Source organism: Mus caroli, chromosome 7 (assembly GCF_900094665.2).
Source record: "Mus caroli chromosome 7, CAROLI_EIJ_v1.1, whole genome shotgun sequence".
Taxonomy (NCBI): Eukaryota; Metazoa; Chordata; class Mammalia; order Rodentia; family Muridae; genus Mus; species Mus caroli.
The window spans coordinates 144,677,196-144,692,372 of record NC_034576.1 but is presented as its reverse complement, the minus strand read 5'-3'; the positions used below and the strand labels follow the sequence as shown (position 1 = coordinate 144,692,372).

Sequence of the window (15,177 nt, the reverse complement as noted above, 5' to 3'; positions counted from 1 at the left end):
AGGGAGCCAAAGATAACTGGTAGCCAGACAGAAGATATGGCAACTCTAAGGCCAGGTCTTCAGTCTTCAAGACCTGAGATAGGGTCCACCCATGTCCTCAGGAAGAGCCTTGTCATTCTCTAGTTCTTGGACTCACCAGGATGCAAACATGGTCTATGGTACTGAGCCCTCGTCCACAAGTACTTTCTCGTACTTCCCATGTCCAGTGGCCACGAACTTGTACCGCTTTCCAGATGGGGTGCTCTGTTAGGTGAGACTAAGTGTCAGGGAGAAGCTATGGAAGGAAAGACTGACTCTGGGAAGACTTTGGAGATGGCAGCAGCAATCATCCTTAATTACTATCAATCAGTAATCAGCCTATCACATAGAGTCCTACCTACCTTGATGGTGGATGAGATCTTGGAGCCTCCTTTCTGCTCCCACAGACTTTTCTTGCTCATGTCTCCAGCTACTATATCCTGGGGGCAGACAAGGGTCTATCACAGGACAGATACTCATCATGGGACCTTTCCTTCTGCCTGGTGTTTCCTGGCTGAAAGGTGGAGGATCTACCCGGCTCACTTATGGCATGGAGGAAAGGAGAGTCATACTGCATTCAGGACAGCATGAATTTTTCCTTGAGCCCTGAAGCCTGTCCATCCATGCTCCACTTTGGCTATCTCAGGTTTGCTTTTCCAAAGCACAACCCCCGCCCCCCATGATGGCCAACTTCCCATTCTCAGCCTTCCCAGTTTGGCCATCCTGGAAAGAACTCCTACCTGGCAGGAGGGTGTCTTGGAAGCAGACTGACTCTGCACCTCTCCTGTTTCCCAACGAGTCTTGGTACTGGCTACGGCCATGCTGGGCAGCTCTATGGAGGGCTGGCGGGACAGCTTAGGAGTTCGGCCAGAAGACTGTAGAGGAGATAGAGCCCCAAGACAATTACCATGGTAGACATCAACAGCCTCATTCATCTTTGCATTTGCTGGAGGTAGGGATTCAGGAGAGATGTCCTACCTTTATCTGGCACCCTATGAGCTACCCCTAGTTCTGCCTCATGCTACATTCATGTCTTGGGGCTGGAGGAGCATTAGTTGGATGGAGTATGTAAATTAGATGGAAAAGTTATTCACTGTGATGGAGGAATACCTGAAGAAAGGGTGTTGGTTGACTAGAAGGATGTGGACTTGATGGAGGAAGACTCACAATGGAATAGAGAAAGAGCATACAGAAGAATGTTGGTCCAGTGGTTGAGTGGAGGAGTGCTGGTTGAGTATAGAGACACTGATTGGATGGAGGTGTGCTAATTAGATAAAGGGATACTGGTTAGACAGAGGGTGTTGGTTACGTAGACAGGTATAAAATGAAGAACAGTGCTGATGGGGGAGGATAGGTTAAATGGAGGGATGTTGTTTAAGTAAGCGGGCTTTGTTAGACGGAGGAAGGGTATGCTGTATAGTGGGAGGGGGCATTGGCTGAATAGGGTGTATGACAGGACAGAGGCATGCCTGCTGTGATGTAAGAGACCTAGGGTTTACGGAAGAGGCAGTGTGAGTTGGATAGAAGGACATTGGTTGGATAGAGAGGGGGGGATATGATGGGATGGAGAGAGTTGCTTAGGTGGATGTGTGATGTCATATTAAAGAGAAGGTTTGGTGTCAGAGATCTGAATATACTTCACCTCAGTGGCCTGGGTATACTGCTGCAGGCGTTCATCGATTGTGGAAATGGGCAAGGTTGGTTGAGACTTCTTCACACTGTTGCTAGGGATAGAAGAAAGGATAAGCCTTATGTTACCTTCCAAAATCCTCCCAGCCCACCCAAAGCCCCTCCCAGAGCACTACATCCCTTGATCTCCACCTACAGACACTCTCCCACCCTGTCTTTGAGAAGGCCAGAGAGCAAGTAGACACACCTCTTTTTAATGGAGCGGTTCAGGGACTCGGTCCTATCAGCCAGCTGTGGAGTATGCACAGAGGTATGGGTCATGGATAGCAACCTCAGGTCCATGTTCTATCCCCCAGTGAGTCTACCCACTACCCAAACCCACTCTCATATCCCAGAGGTTTATCAGTATAGCAGGAGGTTCGGAGAACATGAAAAGCAGACATAAATAGCAACAAAGTGGGTGCTCAGACTTCACCTACTTTGGTGGTAGGGCTCAGGGGAGGTGAACTCAGCTCAATGGTGTCTTCTAAGGCCAAAGGGCTGGGGGTCCTGACCTGATGACGTATCAGATGCTAGGGATAAGAAACACAGGCAGCTTAGATGACCCCTCCCTGCACCCTCCTGCCCCACCCAGGGCCTGTCAGAGCAGCGGTCTTCCCCTTCAGGGGCCTCAGGCCTGGTCTGGCCCTGACATGCTATAACTCTGGAATCCCTGACTGCAGGGAAGAGTCTCTTGGTCATGGAGGAGGAACTTGCCCAGAGGGTCACCAGCCTCACCACCCTCCAAAAATATGTCTTGGAAGGACTCAAGTATAGGGTTGGGGGTGATGTCTCTTTAGGCCAGTTTATGAGAGCATAGCACCCACAGAGTATCACAGACCCAGCCCCTGAGCAGGCTCTCACCTCTTCCGCCTCCCCAGAACCCCCGACAGCATCCTCTGGATTGGGCTCCCTGTAGCTCAGGTTTGACTCCTCCAAGTGGACTTTGGCTTGGTGAGAACTATGGGAGAAAAAGGAGACAAAGACAAATGTGGAGGATCATTTTTTGCTTGGTTCTAGGCTATTTACAGTTCTAAGCCTCTGGTGTGTTATCTGTAAAATGGGGGCAGTCCAATGAGTCAATATGCAGAGCTCTTAAGACTGCAGTGATTAAAAAAAAATGGTCTCTCTCTCTCTCTCTCTCTCTCTCTCTCTCTCTGTCAAAAGACAACTGAGGGAGTCAGTGCTCTCTTTCCACCATGTGGGTCCTGGGCATCAAACTCAGGGTGTTAGGCTCAGCAGGTACCTTTACCCATTAAGCATCTTACAGGTCCAGCCACAGAACTTTTGTAAAAGGATGTATAGGGCTTTGTTCAAAGCCAGCACTGTCTGCTACGACCTCTGTGCGGAGAGGTCCTACAAGGCCCTTTTGAAGACGCTAGCTACTCACCGTATAGGGCCACCCAAGTACTGAAGCTGAATGCCTCCTATAGCTATCTGAGCAAGGCCAGCTTCTGGGGGTTTTTGTTTTGTCCATATATGGGCAAAATGGGTCAGTAGAACATAACATTGAGGAGAGGCCATTAGGGGCCCAGGCCCAGAGTGTATGGGGGTGCTGGGTCAGCAGAACACTCCAGGGAAGGGACTGTATTACTGAGGCGAGGGGCCTTGGGGAGGGGCAGCTAGCCAATGGGCAGCCGGGCGTGACTCTGCATTTGAGCGGCTCTGAACCTGGAGGAGAAGATAGTAAATTCTTGTATTTTCCATGATGTCAGGCCCCTTGGTGAATGTGCCAGCCAAAACCCAAACCCACCGCCCAAGGTGGGCTGGGGTCGGAGCCAGCAGCAGCCACACAGAGGGGCCATTCAAGAGCTGGCAGGCCAGGCAGCCAGGCGGGTTTGAGGGTAGGGCGGAGGCTCGAGCACCAGAGTTCTGCTGGAAGATCTAAAGTGCCCCCTGCTGTTAAGCAGGAGAAAGGAATGAGCTAAGGGCAGGGCTGCAGCTGCCTTCCTAGAAACCCAGAATATGCAGAAAGCACACAGGCAGATAAGGGGAAATCGAGGCTGGTGATGGGCAGACCCAGGATAGCTGGCAGTGGGCAGGCTCAGAACCAGGGCCTCAGGAAAAGACAGGGATTTTGGAGTGTAAAGGACGATTGTGAGTTGAAACTGAAGTTCGTTAAATAAGAAAGAGTTCAGCAGTTGCTCCTGCTGGCCCAGGGGCCTCCGAGAGGCTAGGAATGGGGTAATTGCTGAGGGAAGACAGCTCAGTCCTTGGCTCTGGCTCACTCAAGGCAATAGGGCTCTGGCCTCCAATTCTGGGGCTCCCTAGTAGGGCCAGAGACCCTAGGCCCGATGGAAAAAGCAGATTTATCCCCACACCTGGCCCTGAACAGTGTGGGAAGGCAAGGTGAGACTTCAGCAGCAGCCCCTCATCTCCAGACCCAAGGGGGCTTTGGGCCTCCGTTCATCCTGATTTAGACAGGCACACACGTCCACACATCTGGAAAACGTGTCCCCTGGGCCGCCTCACAGGCTCACATCTGGAAGTACCTGCTCCCCTTCCTGGGAATGGAGTTCAGCCAGCCTGGGGAGGGCTGGCGGGCGTGGGCTGTACATTACGTAAGTGGGCTGCAGCTGTGTGCTGATGTGGCAGCCCCCCCAGTTGGCCACAGCTAGTCAGGATGAGGCCCCCCAGCTCTGGGGAACCCAGGAATGCAATATCTCCATTACTCTCTCCCTGTAGCCCTCCTCGCTGGCCATCCTGCCCTCTATCTCCCTTTCTTCCCTCCTCCCTATCCTCTTCATACTCTTTGAGCAATTTGGGTTTTCTTTTTTAGGGGATGGGTGGGCAGAAAGAATTGTCCAGACTCAGGCTCGGGTCAAAGAGATCCAGTGCCTTGGTTCACACTTGCCTCTCCTCTGTTTGTTTCTCCTCTGGTCTCTCGCTTTGAGAGGGCTCAGTCCCTTCTGCAGTCCCCTCATTCCCCCAGAATTGCTGCCGTGGCTCCGGCTTTTGGGACCAGTCACCAAAACCCTCATCTTCATCCAGTTCAGAGGACTTCAAGCTGATGCTGCAAGGGCAGTGAAAGAGAGGGTTAGGGATGATCTTCATGCTACAGCCTATGTTCCTTCCCTTGTCTTTCCCCTTCAACCCTGACTTCCAGTGTGAGAGTGACCATCTGCTTCAGAGGTGGCTCTCCATGACTAAGTTTGTCTCCTTGTGGTCTGAAATCACCCAGGGTAGAGCTGTGCGTTCCCTAACAGCCTATAGCTTCCTGAGAACAGCATTGTGCTCGTTTTCCTTATTCATCTAGGGCTCCCTGAGGGCAGGACTATGGCTCTACCATCAGTCTAGGGCTTCCAGAGGATACAGCTATGGCTCCAGCACCAGTCTAGGGCTCCCCAAGAACAGGTCTATGGCTCTACCATCAGTCTAGGGTTCCATGAGGGCAGGGCTGTGGTTCCACCATCAGTCTAGTGCTCCCCAAGGACTCAGTTATGGCTCCACCATCAGTCTAGGGCTCCCTGAGGATAGAGCTACAGCTCTATCATCAGTATAGGACTCCCTGAGGGCAGGACTATGGCCCCACCATCAATCTAAGGCTCTCTGAGGGCCAGGCTATGCCTCCTTTATTAGTCTATGACTCCTTGAGAATGCAGCTATGTCTTTTCCTTCCTTCCATGGAAGGCTCTCTGAGAGTAGGGCTATACCTTCCCCATCAGTCTAGGGCTCCCTGAGGGCAGAGATATTTCTCCCCTGTCAGTCTAGGTCTCTCCAAGAGCATAGCTTTATCTCTTCTTCCACACTAGGACTCCCTGAGTACAAGGCTATGCCTCTCCCATCAGTCTAGGGTTCCCTGAGCACAAGGCTATGCCTCTCCCATCAGTCTAGGGCTCCCTGAGCACAAGGCTATGCCTCTCCCATCAGTCTAGGGCTCCCCGAGCACAAGGCTATGCCTCCTCCATCAGTCTAGGGCTCCCTGAGCACAAGGCTATGCCTCCTCCATCAATCTAGGGCTCCCTTAGGGTAAGGGCTGTGCTTCCCTCATCAATCCTCAGTTCCCCCAAAGCAGGGATCTGCTTCTTCCTTCAGTCTAGGGCTCCACAAGAGAGGGCTGTGTTTTCCTCCATCCATCTAGGGTTCCCTGAGGCTCCTGTGGCCCTCAGGCTGGTCCTCACAGCCTTTCTCAAGCTACAGGGTGAGCTCCTGGGTAAGAAGGAGTTGGGGGCTAGCAAGGACCCAGTAACTGAAGACCTGGCTGAGAGGCCATGACCCCAGCAGCACCCCACCCCGCCCAAAGCTGCTGAGTCCGAGAAAATGGAACAAAACAGAGCCAGGAGGAAGGGGAGAGTTATTGGAAAAACAGCCCAGCCCAGCCGCGGAGGCCTCCTGGGCCTGAGGAGGAAACGAGCCGGCCCGTGGCCGCCAACTTGGACGTGGCCTCCGTGAGTCACCGGCAGCCAGGAGTTTGGGCGGGGGGCTTGGGAGCCAGGGCCTCATGGCTGGGGTCAGCACCAGTCCAAGCCAGGGCTGGGGCCATTCAGGGTGTCTAGAGCCTGAGTCAGGGCCCCTGGAGGTTGGGAGGGGGAGGAGGTCTCACATAACTTTGTGGACCCTTTCCTTTGGCTAGTCAGCATCCCACAGATGGTGTTTACTGGAGACTGTAATGATGCTTGCCCCACAAGCCAGTCCCTTCCTCTAATTCCTACATTGTGGCTCTAAGGTCAAGACACCCCCCCCGCCCCCAGTATATGTTTCTGCCCTGGTCCTGTGTGGCAGTAGATAGGGGTCCAGGACCCAGCAGCTTACAGTGTCTGCTGTCCTGGCTGTTCCAGGGAATGGCCACCGTCATCTTCTTTATCTTTGTCCTGGTCCTGTAGCTGCCTTTCTCGCTCCCGTTGACGCTGCTCACGGGCAGCCTCTTCCTCATCTTCTTCTCTCCACTGAGTTGTGAGCCTGGAGGGACCATCACAGAGACAGTCATGCTATGTGACTGAGATAGTCATACTATGAGGCCTTTTGCCAGCTGGTGAGGGTAACCTGGACCAGTCTGCAGGCCTCAGCTTGGTCCAAGATAAAGGCTATGCAAAGGCAGTTGTAAAAGCACCTGTGGCCAGGGGAATAATCCCAGGGCTCTACATACAGGTGACCCTCTGGAAGAGACATCAGTGTTCACATAGGCTTCAGGCAAACCAATGTTGGGGCTGATGGTCAACTGTCCTGCTGGCTGTCTCCTAAGTTAGAGCAGAGTTCCATGTAGGGGACCAAGGAGGGCTTTGGAAAAGGTGATGGAAAGAGAGAGGGAGGGAGGGATCAGATAGCTACCTCTAAGGTCCCCATCTGGAACCTTCTTTTCTCCCCCCCAAGAATGCCATGTTGGTAGCTACCACACAGCCTCCTCTAAGTGTGAGACTGCATCTAGTAGCCACCAGGTCAGACTTTCTTTGTCTTTCTACAGCCCCTTCCTCTACCTTGAACTTAGGGACATTAGAGTACCTCACCCTCACCCCAAAGTTCTCTGTGGAGTCTCTCTGGGTTATTTTCAAGGAGGGGAAACTGAGGCAAGCAATATTTACAGTCCTTAGAGCAAACTGACACCCAGGCTCCTTAGAGTCCCTTTCCCCTAAGCCAGGGGATGGTCAGAGGAATCAGGCTGGCTGGGCCCAGAGGATCTGGAGACCCTACGCAACAAACCTGTGTTTCTGGTGTCTAGTAGATACCTTAGGCCTTCATCACTGCCCCCACCACCCAAACAACCCAGCTAGAGCTGAGAGGGTCTGGGTCCTTTGTTTCTACAGTTCTTGCTGCCCCAAGCCCAAGGTGCACAAACTGCTAAGAATTGTCTCTCTGCTGGGGTCTCTGTGCTTCCCGGGCAGTGTCCGCCGAATGACCCCACATCCCTCTCCCCTCTGGGCCTCAGTCCCCTGGCCAGGAAGCCCTGCCAGTACATGATCTAATCTCTCCAGGTCTCCCCTAAGCCTCTCAGACGAAAGCCAGGCCTCTCCGCAGGCTTCAGGATGAGGTTTACTCCTCCCTCATCCCCCACCTCCCACCCCACCAGCCACATGGGACCGCAGCCACGCAAGCTGCCTGCCCGCTCCTACCTCGCACCCCCAAGCCGAGCTGCCTGCCTCAGCCTCACAAGGGCCTTCAGCTTCCAGCCTGAGAAAGCCCCTTAATTCCCAACACCTGGCTCCCATCACAGGCAGATGCAGAGGGCCTCCTGGCTCCCTCCATGGCCTCAATCAATGTGGGGGCTGCTTTTGGCCCCTCTCCACCTAGTGAATTATAGCTCTGTGTGTCGCTCCTTGCATACACGTTTACCAGCAGCCCCCCAAAGATATCAGGGCAGAGTGGGTGGGGAGACGAGAGCTCCCCATTCTGCCTGCTTCAGAGGCAGACCATAAAGAGATACCCCCTGGGGTCAGTTTGTTCTTGCTATCTGAACCTATGCATGTGCAGGGTAAGTGTACATGTATTTGAACCTATGTGTAAAGTTCTTGTATGTGTGTGCAAGCACTTTAAGACTGGAGACTGGAGCACAGGGCTGAGCTCATCTCTGGAGTATGGATATCTTGCTGGGGGGGGGGGTCCTCACTTTGAATGGGACCAGAGCTTCACCTATTCTAACAAGGGCAACCTTCCTGCAAGCATTTTTATTTGCAGGAACCCTTGGGGTACTTCACTCTTGGAGCAGAGAGTCCAAGCTACCATGGCCTGTCACCGGCATGCAAAGCCTGGGGAAAGGGGCTGGGGGCTTGGTTTGCAATGAGTATAGGAATGAGTATAGGGACCCAAACACAGATCTCTCTCCTGACCTGGGTACAGGATACACACACATCTTGTGTGGCCACGTAGGCACTCACACACAGGCCCTCATACACACGTGCTCACACATGAGTGAGTACACAGGGTCACTCTCAAACCTGTGCAGGCAAGGGTTGGGAACAGGGGATCACAAACAGCAGGTCCCATCCCCTCCCAAGCTCCCTCAGGGGGCCGCCCCTGCCTCACTATTTACTGTTTTGCTAACCATCACCCCGACAACGTGGTGCTGGCCTGAGCCTGGGACTGGCAGGAGGCCAAAGTGTATTTTCTGAGAACATCCTTTGTGGGACCCACACCCCTCCAAAGTTACCCTAATTTAGCCCTTCCTGGACAAAGTCTTGGGGACACGGTGGGGGTACAGGATAGGGGTCTACTAGCATCAGCCCTCCTGTTTCTTGCTGGAAAGAAGCTTGTCCCAGCTCCTGACCCTGCTCTGAGGCTGAGGAGGCCTGGGGCCCCTTTCCCCTGCCTTTTCCCTCCCGCCTGCCTCAAGCAATGAGTAATGCGCCCCCTCCCCATGACCTCACCCCGTCACTATTCCACAGCTGGGCTCCGTTCTGGGAACTGGAAGGGGGTGGCTCTCCTGGGGTGGGGTGGGGTGGGGGCCTCTGGCCTGGGAAAGGCGCCCCCCGGCCGGCGGCCCAGACCCCTTGGCACGTTCTTCGGAGCTGTCAAGACGCTGGCGATGGCCGCCCCGCCCGTGGCCCTGGCCCCGCGCAGCTGCAAGGGATTTGGCGTTCCCGTACAAACGCAATCAGACCATTTCCTGAGTCTGTTCTGGCTCGGGGGGCCCAGGGCTCAGCCTGGGGGCTGAGGAATGGGGCCCTGTCCCCCCACATCCTGCCCACGCAGTCACAGGGCTTACCACAGGCTGGGGCTGGGGTTGGAGCTGGGCCTGGGGCTGGGGCCCCACCCAGGTGCTCCAGGGTGTATAGACCCCCACCAGCTCCCGCTCTGAGTGGAGCTCTTTAACTCAAGGCAGTTACGCCTGCCTTCTGCACCCCTGCTCAATGTCTTGTCCCTCTTCACCCTCTGCACCCCTGCACCCCTCCTCCCCCCCCCCCCCCCCCCCCCCGCGCTCCCTAGATCCTGCTGAGAGCTAGGAGCGCCCATCCTGGGTCCAGTTTTCCCAGTTACCCACCCTCTTTGTTCTCCCAAGAATAATTCCAGGTCCGCAGGCTTCAGTCCCTGTTGCAATTCTGCCCCCTGCAGGCTGCCCATGTGACTGCCCCCTCCAGCTAATTTGAACCCAAAGGTCAGTACTGTTTCTACACTCCCCAGGGAAACAGTAGAGAGGACTGGGGAGTGGGATCCTTCAGGCCTCCTCCAGGGACCCCTCCTATCACCATCTCCTGAGTAGCAGGGGACTGGAAGTAGTGAGGAGCCTGGGGGCAGCCACCCAGAGCGGTTGAATGGATTCTCTAGGACTACCAGGGTCTCTTACCCTCTGGGGAGTATCTTTCCCAAGGTCACAACCCTGCTCATCAGGGGTGCACTTGATGTGCAAGTGGTAGAGCCTTTTGGAGAAGGGGCAGAGCAAGGAAAAAACCTCCTGGTGCAGGCTCCCAGAGATAGGGGCAGACCTCTGAAGGGGGGTTCAGGGTAAGTCTTGAGTGGTTACTGTAGGTCCCCACCCATGTCTCACACTTCTAAACACCAGTCCCTGTAGCTGTTAGCTGCAGGACCCATTGATTGTTGGATATAGGGGTCCCATTCCCTGTGGACAATCTACAGAGGGGTTCGGGTGTACAAATGCTTAATTGCCACCCAACTCCGGAAAGAGGCGTGGAGGTGGGTATGTGGGGTGAGCTCAGGGTGCAGAGCCTGGTTAGTAGGAGAGTGGTTATGTAAGGCAGGCAGGAGAGTACAAGTTCCCTCCCTCCCTGAGGCTCAGATGAGGAGAAAGGAACCTGGCCCCATCTGGTTCTGGTTCAGTGTGCTCTCCATCATCTTTCTAGCACAGCATGGACATGGTGGGATTACTCTTTTCTTATTGTCAGGGTCAGTGTATTGAATTGGGCAAGACCCTGTCTCTACTGCCCAGAAAAGCACTGCAGAAAGTTGTTTGAAGGGGTGGGGCACGATCTTGACCACAATTATGAAGGATGAATGGGACCTTTGGGCCAAAGAGAAGGAGAGTGACATGAAGTCAACTGTTCAAGAAGTATGTAGACCTCGGAGGGACTCCATGGGCCAGCAGGGTGGCCCTTCCAGGCATGAGTGGATCCCACATGAGGGAAGCCCTGGTTCTGTTCAGGATCAGACATGGAAGGATGGAGGAGTGAGATGCAGGCCAGAAGTAAGTGGGAGAGAGACGCCAACTCTGTCCTAAGCTGGGCATGGGGGACAGGGAAGTGGCCTTCAGAATAGTCCAGTGTCCATGACATGTGCAGCAAGACCTGGGTCTGGGCTGGGAGAGACACTGAATGGAGCCTGGATCTGCAGCATGGGATATGAGTGCCCCTGGAGATAGACAATACTAGGTCATGGCTGCCAGAGCCCCATCCTGAGGGCAGAGACCTCTAAGGGGTCCTGCAGCAGTAGCCTGAGTAGCTCAGAGGTAGCCAAGGGGAGCTGGGGTAGATGGCACAGGGAAGGCTGGGTTATTTGGCTGCCTGGTACCCAGGCCTTCCCACCCCAGGGTACTGCCCAGGGCACTGTGGGCAGTATATGCATCCAGGAGAGGAGGAAAAAAACACCCAAGTTAATACCAGGGGCTCAGCCTCAGTGGCTCAGATTCTTAGGCTACTGCCCGTGGTTACAGATACGGACAACCTATGGGATCTGGGCTTCCCACTTTTAAGAATTGAGCCCTCTATTGTGTTCTGAGTGCTTCTCTGCCCTGTCCTCGGGACACAAGCAGTCCACATTCTTGGGACTCGGTTAGTGTTTATCTGTACAAGGGATAGATAGCTCTAAAGGGTTATGGTAGCCAAGCCTAAGGGGCGGGCCTTGGGAAGATTAAAAAGTTAAGATTGGTTGGCTGGGGCTATGGGAGTCATAGAAGGTTCTGGTCAGGAAGAAAAGATACTCAGAGCTAGGAAGCTCTGGCTGCCTCAAGGGTAGAAGGCAGATGAGGGGTGAGCACAGTCAGTGAGGAGTTAATTGCTGTCATGGGAGCAGCCCAGCACAAGGGCCCTGGGATGGGGACACAACATGGAGGAAGCTGCAGAATCAGGATGAACATACCTGTTTCCTGCCCTGGGGAAAAGAAGAATGGGCTAGCAGGTGGGAAGGCAGTGGGGAGAGTCTATGGGTGCATGTCCCTGGGAGAGCAAGGATAAGGGTTAGGTGGGATCGCAGCTCTGCAAGGGAATGAGGAATGAAGAAACTCTCCTACACACGTGTGTGCCCATACACACACAAACACACACACACACACACACACATCCTATACACGTCCAGGCCCAGCCTGGGGTTCTAAGAGTTAGACCTCCTGCAGAGGGCCTCAGAAGAGGCTGTGAATTCCAGCTCTCTCCTTCCCACCAGATGGAGGTGCTGTTCATTGTAGGTGGGCCAGATGACTGCCACTCTTGGTACCCTTTGAATGCAAAGGCTCTGGGGTGGGCGGGGCTCCTGGGGACTGTCTTCATGAACAGCTAAGGCAATGTGCCTCCATCATAACCTGTGTTGTCCCCACAGGCCATACTCTGCCCACAAATCTGCCTTTTCTTATGGGGCAGCACACTGTGTTGGAAGACATCTAGTTGTCTCTACCCAGGACCCCCAATCCTGTAGTCTTCCCAGCTGATCTCTGCCTGGAGTTCAGTGCCAGGGACTCTTAGAGAAGGCTGTCTGCCTGTCAAGCCTGTCAAACCACAGTGCCAGGCTGTGCTTCTGGCTCTTTCCTCTGCCTTAGTCCCACCTGACCTCTCTTGACCACTGGATACGAACCCCACCTGGCCAGCATCCCTTCAGTTCTTTCTGTGGAACAGAGCAGGGCTGCCCTTCTATTTTCTTGCAGTTGAGGAGTAGGCAAGCAGAGGCTGTACCTGGGCTTACCACCCGCAAGGGGAGTCAGAGAGACCAAGGCTTCTTTCTGACCCCATCCCTGGCTCTGAAGGCTTTGGAACCTGCTTCTGCTCAATGACACCCCAATATCTACTACATGCTCGACTGCCCCCACACTAGCTGCATTTGCCTTCCTAGGACCATGGTACCCTCCCTTTCTTTCTTAAGCATTCCCCTGACAACTGGTGCCAACTATGGTAAGCGTTCCACTACCCAGTGCATCTTAGTAGTACGGAGAGGCCAGCCCTGACCCTTTGGTGTAGATCAAGGGCCACATAAGCAGTCACAGGTTCTCTCAGTCACACAGGGCAACGGGTAGAGACATGCAATCAACACAGGATACTTAAGGCAAGGTATCATTACCCATGCTGCCCTGGTGGCATGGGGTGGGAGGGGCTGCTACAGAGTAATCAGGGCATCAAAAACATAGGCATCTGGGAGACATCTCCAGGAGAGACCATGGTGTGGGGGATCTGGGGAGAGGAAGGTGTCCAGTGCCAAAGCTGTGGAGTGTTCTCATAATCCCATCTTTAACAGAGCCACACCCTTTTGTCCCTATGTCTTTGGTCTAGGCCCACAACCATCTTATTGTGGCTCCCTGGCCTCTGGGGGCCTTACATGGGAAGGGGGTCTTGTGTCTGCTTCCCATCTATCCTTACCCCACAATCTAGGGCTACCCACTTAGTATCTTGCCACCTGTGTACTCTTTCCTGGGGTGATGCACACTCAGGTGAGGCAGGTACCATCTCTCCTCTGGGGTGAAGAAGGGATGTACCTTGGAGTCACACTTCAGAGAGGGGATATATCAACCCACCTAGGGACTACAAAACCCTTTGAAAGAACCTGGCTGACTCAGGGGTAGTCCACATCGATCCATTACAGCACTCAAACTGCCCAAGCAAGCACCACCACCCCCCACGCCCCCACAAGTCTGCATTTGGAAAAGGTGTCAGACAGTCAGAGCCTCAACTCAAGGTGTGGCTGTTTCAAAGGAGTCTATAGCTGGGTTCTGCCAAGGCTTTCTTTATGATCTTGAGGCTGAGAAAATAAGAATGGTGCAGGCCCCTCTATCCCACACCTCATCCAGAAGCTGGATCAAGATTCTGCCGTCAGTGTAGGGTCTAGAACCAAGCTGGTTGTCCCACAAAGAAGCCCATCCCCTCCCCTGGGTTTGGGAACCCTACCTCTTTATGATGTGTTTCCTGGTCAGTCCATTGCTGGCAGCTTCCTCATTCAGAACTCCTAACTCAAATCATCTCTGGACCAATCTGACCAGTCCCAGGTCACCCTCAGGTCTAGGGGTGGACACCAGGGTCTAGACCTCCCATCTGTCACATCTTGTCATGACGGCGGCTTGTGCTGGCCTGAGCTTGCTTTCTCCCTTCACTGGCTCTGCACACCGTGTCCTCCGTGTCACTGACCAGACTTGTCACAGGCGGAGGCCAACTGCACAGCAGGCATGAGACTTCCCTGGTGCCTGAGCTCTGCTGTTCAGAACTGCCTTCGGCATCCTCATCACCAAGCTTCCGGTGGGGACTGCGCTCAGAGAGACTGTGGCTCACAGCAGCAGACAGCCCTGGCAGAATGCTCACAGCGCTCAGGAGGCAAGGCTCTGGCATACTCCCTGACACGCGACGGTGGCTGGCACTGGCTTGAGACTGCCATTCCCTCCTCTTTCCTCCCTTGCTGGCTGTACCCAGATCTACGTCGCCCCAAAGGCCTGGCTACAGCTCTCTCTTAATGGATGCTGCTCAAATGGCTCATCCTTCATCTGGTCACAGGTTTACACATTGTCTCACTTAGCTGCCCACCTGGACAGATGTGTGGCAGGTGACGGTGTGTAGTCAAGTCACTCTCCCAGCCCATCATCCTATGCCTGGCCCTGAGTCCCTGTGTGCCTCAGTTTTCCTGCCTCTCTGAGGAGCCAGGCAAGTAGCTGGGTACCCACTGATTGTTTTCAACACATATCTGTTCCCGGATCAAGGGATACCCTGCCTGGCCCTGTAGCCACATCTGTGCCCTGAGTGCTACCAAACCCCTCAGGGACTGTTCATTCCTGGGGTGCGAAGGGAGAAAGAGGTCTATCCCAGGTCGCCTATTTCAACTTTCAGCCAGAGATAATCGAACAGTCCTTAAAGCTGAACCCAGTTACTGCATGAACCAGGAAAGGGCAAACCTCCCATGGGCTGTGAGAGACTCACACATCCCTATGGATGTCACATCAGCTGAGGCCAGTGGGACCTGAGCTGGTCCCCTGGGCCCATTTCCTGGCCAACGCCTAGAGATAAACTGAAACAGCCATATTTGAGAGAAAGAACAAGCATGATGGTTCTCACAATGTCCCCACCACTTAGGCTGAGGCTCAGAAGGGCAGCGTCCTAGACCTGGGAGACCTGTGCATGACAGGGTGATCCCCTTGCCCTCTTTAAAATAAATGCTAGGAGACAAGGCAGCAACAGGAGTCGAGGAGCAGGACCTAGTGTGTGGGGGGGTGTCCTGGTTCAGGGGGATACCAGCTTCTCCCTCTCTTCCTACAGCTCTTTATCCTTTACCCATCTCTTGCTGGCTCCCGAGCCTCTTCCTGCCACCGCCGCCTTTATCAGTCCCCTTTCAATACCAACGGCTCCCTGCCCAGTTCAGCTAGGCAGGGATAGCACAGAAGGTACCCTCCCTCCGTTGCTGGTTAGGAACTCCCTCCCCTCACCAAGC

General features: G+C 54.2%; 1 protein-coding gene across 5 annotated transcripts in view; it reads right to left on the bottom strand.

The window, feature by feature from the left end:
• Positions 1–15,177, bottom strand: part of Lsp1 (lymphocyte specific protein 1) — a 34,821-nt gene that overhangs the window by 3,833 nt on the left and 15,811 nt on the right. For 2 of the 5 annotated variants that reach the window (XM_021166468.2, XM_021166471.2), the window contains exons 2-10: positions 6,439–6,585; positions 4,541–4,699; positions 2,551–2,647; positions 2,127–2,219; positions 1,895–1,938; positions 1,661–1,742; positions 759–893; positions 381–458; positions 137–243 (exon numbers count right to left, since the gene is read on the bottom strand). In XM_021166468.2, the coding sequence (XP_021022127.1) occupies positions 154–243; positions 381–458; positions 759–893; positions 1,661–1,742; positions 1,895–1,938; positions 2,127–2,219; positions 2,551–2,647; positions 4,541–4,699; positions 6,439–6,585 (925 nt within the window). In that variant the 3' untranslated portion in view covers positions 137–153. Of the gene's footprint in view, positions 1–136; positions 244–380; positions 459–758; positions 894–1,660; positions 1,743–1,894; positions 1,939–2,126; positions 2,220–2,550; positions 2,648–4,540; positions 4,700–6,438; positions 6,586–13,652; positions 14,734–15,177 lie in introns of those variants that run through there. The other 3 variants (XM_021166472.2, XM_021166473.2, XM_021166474.2) reach the window with 2 other exon arrangements.